Here is a 2,500-nt window from a genome sequence, read left to right on the forward strand (position 1 = left end):
ACAGCAGAAGAAGACAGACAGGAAGTAAACACTTAAGGGAACAGCAGAAGAAGACAGACAGGAAGTAAACACTTAAGGGAACAGCAGAAGAAGACAGACAGGAAGTAAACACTACAGGGAACAGCAGAAGAAGACAGACTGGAAGTAAACACTAAAGGGAACAGCAGAAGAAGACAGGAAGTAAACACTTAAGGGAACAGCAGAAGAAGACAGACTGGAAATAAACACTAAAGGGAACAGCAGAAGAAGACAGGAAGTAAACACTACAGGGAACAGCAGAAGAAGACAGACTGGAAATAAACACTAAAGGGAACAGCAGAAGAAGACAGGAAGTAAACACTTAAGGGAACAGCAGAAGAAGACAGGAAGTAAACACTAAAGGGAACAGCAGAAGAAGACAGACAGGAAGTAAACACTTAAGGGAACAGCAGAAGAAGACAGACAGGAAGTAAACACTTAAGGGAACAGCAGAAGAAGACAGACAGGAAGTAAACACTACAGGGAACAGCAGAAGAAGACAGACTGGAAGTAAACACTAAAGGGAACAGCAGAAGAAGACAGGAAGTAAACACTAAAGGGAACAGCAGAAGAAGACAGGAAGTAAACACTTAAGGGAACAGCAGAATAAGACAGACAGAAAGTAAAAACTAAAGGGAACATTATAAGAAGACAGGAAGTAAACACTAAAGGGAACAGCAGAAGAAGACAGACAGGAAGTAAACACTTAAGGGAACAGCAAAAGAAGACAGACAGGAAGTAAACACTACAGGGAACAGCAGAAGAAGACAGACTGGAAGTAAACACTAAAGGGAACAGCAGAAGAAGACAGGAAGTAAACACTAAGGGGACCAGCAGAGGAAGACAGACAGGAAGTAAACACTACAGGGAACATCAGAATAAGACAGACAGGAAGTAAACACTACAGGGAACAGCAGAAGAAGACAGACTGGAAGTAAAAAATTAAGGGAACAGCAGAAGAAGACAGGAAGAAAACACTAAAGGGAACAGCAGAAGAAGACACTAAAGGGAACAGCAGAAGAAGACAGACAGGAAGTAAACACTACAGGGAACAGCAGAAGAAGACAGACAGGAAGTAAACACTACAGGGAACAGCAGAAGAAGACAGACAGGAAGTGCTCACCATGCTCTTCTGTTTGCAGATGTTCTCCAGCTCGATCTGACAGTTCTCCAGCTCCTGAGATAAAGTCGTCTGCAGACTTTCTGCCTCCAAACGCACAGCCTCGCTCGCCTCCAGCTGAACAATCATAATAATAATAGATTCAATGAGTGTACAGGTGAGTGTTCAGGTGAGTGTTCAGGTGAGTGTACAGGTGAGTGTACAGGTGAGTGTTCAGCTGAGTGTTCAGGTGAGTGTTCAGGTGAGTGTTCAGGTGAGTGTACAGGTGAGTGTTCAGGTGAGTGTTCAGGTGAGTGTTCAGGTGAGTGTACAGGTGAGTGTACAGGTGAGTGTTCAGGTGAGTGTACACGTGAGTGTTCAGGTGAGTGTTCAGGTGAGTGTTCAGGTGAGTGTACAGGTGAGTGTTCAGGTGAGTGTTCAGGTGAGTGTTCAGGTGAGTGTACAGGTGAGTGTACAGGTGAGTGTTCAGGTGAGTGTTCAGGTGAGTGTACAGGTGAGTGTTCAGGTGAGTGTTCAGGTGAGTGTTCAGGTGAGTGTTCAGGTGAGTGTTCAGGTTAGTGTTCAGTGTTCAGGTGAGTGTTCAGGTGAGTGTTCAGTGTTCGGGTGATTATTCAGTGTGAGTGTTGAGTGTTCAGGTGAGTGTTCAGATGAGTCTTCAGGTGAGTGTACAGGTGAGTGTTCAGGTGAGTGTTCAGGTGAGTGTACAGGTGAGTGTACAGGTGAGTGTTCAGGTGAGTGTTCAGTGTTCAGGTGAGTGTTCAGGTGAGTGTTCAGTGTTCAGGTGAGTGTTCGGGTGAGTGTTCAGGTGAGTGTTCAGGTGAGTGTACAGGTGAGTGTACAGGTGAGTGTACAGGTGAGTGTTCAGATGAGTGTTCAGGTGAGTGTACAGGTGAGTGACCAGGTGAGTGTACAGGTGAGTGTACTGGTGAGTGTACAGGTAAGTGTACTGGTGAGTGTACAGGTGAGTGTTCAGGTGAGTGTTCAGGTGAGTGTTCAGGTGAGTGTTCAGGTGAGTGATCAGGTGAGTGTTCAGGTGAGTGTTTGAATTTAGATTTTTTTTTTCGAATTTTTGCAAAAGTAATTATACTTTTTTCAGAATTTTGACATTATTTAGTTTTGATTTTTTTCAGAATTTCATTTTTTGTACTCAGACTTTTTCAAAAACCCGACTTCTTTTTCAGAATCACATTTTTCATTAGGACTTTTTTCAGAATGTTTTCATGTTCATTAGAATCCCGATTATTTTTCAGATTTTTGACTTTTTTTCAAAATGTGTGAGGTTACCTGGCAGTGCAGCCTCTCTATGTTCTCTCTGCTGCCATTGGAGAAGTTCTGACCCGGGTTATCCACGGTGGAGAGGAG

General features: G+C 43.8%; 1 protein-coding gene across 1 annotated transcript in view; it reads right to left on the reverse strand.

The window, feature by feature from the left end:
• Positions 1 to 2,500, reverse strand: part of myo18b (myosin XVIIIB) — a 56,368-nt gene that overhangs the window by 16,555 nt on the left and 37,313 nt on the right. Inside the window, exons 29-30 of the mRNA XM_079659985.1 lie at positions 2,423 to 2,500; positions 1,142 to 1,255 (exon numbers count right to left, since the gene is read on the reverse strand). The exon at positions 2,423 to 2,500 is cut by the window's right edge and continues 84 nt beyond it. Coding sequence (XP_079516111.1) covers positions 1,142 to 1,255; positions 2,423 to 2,500 — 192 coding nt within the window. The remainder of the gene's footprint in view (positions 1 to 1,141; positions 1,256 to 2,422) is intronic.

Source organism: Notothenia rossii, assembly GCF_949606895.1.
Source record: "Notothenia rossii genome assembly, chromosome: 11".
NCBI lineage: Eukaryota > Metazoa > Chordata > Actinopteri > Perciformes > Nototheniidae > Notothenia > Notothenia rossii.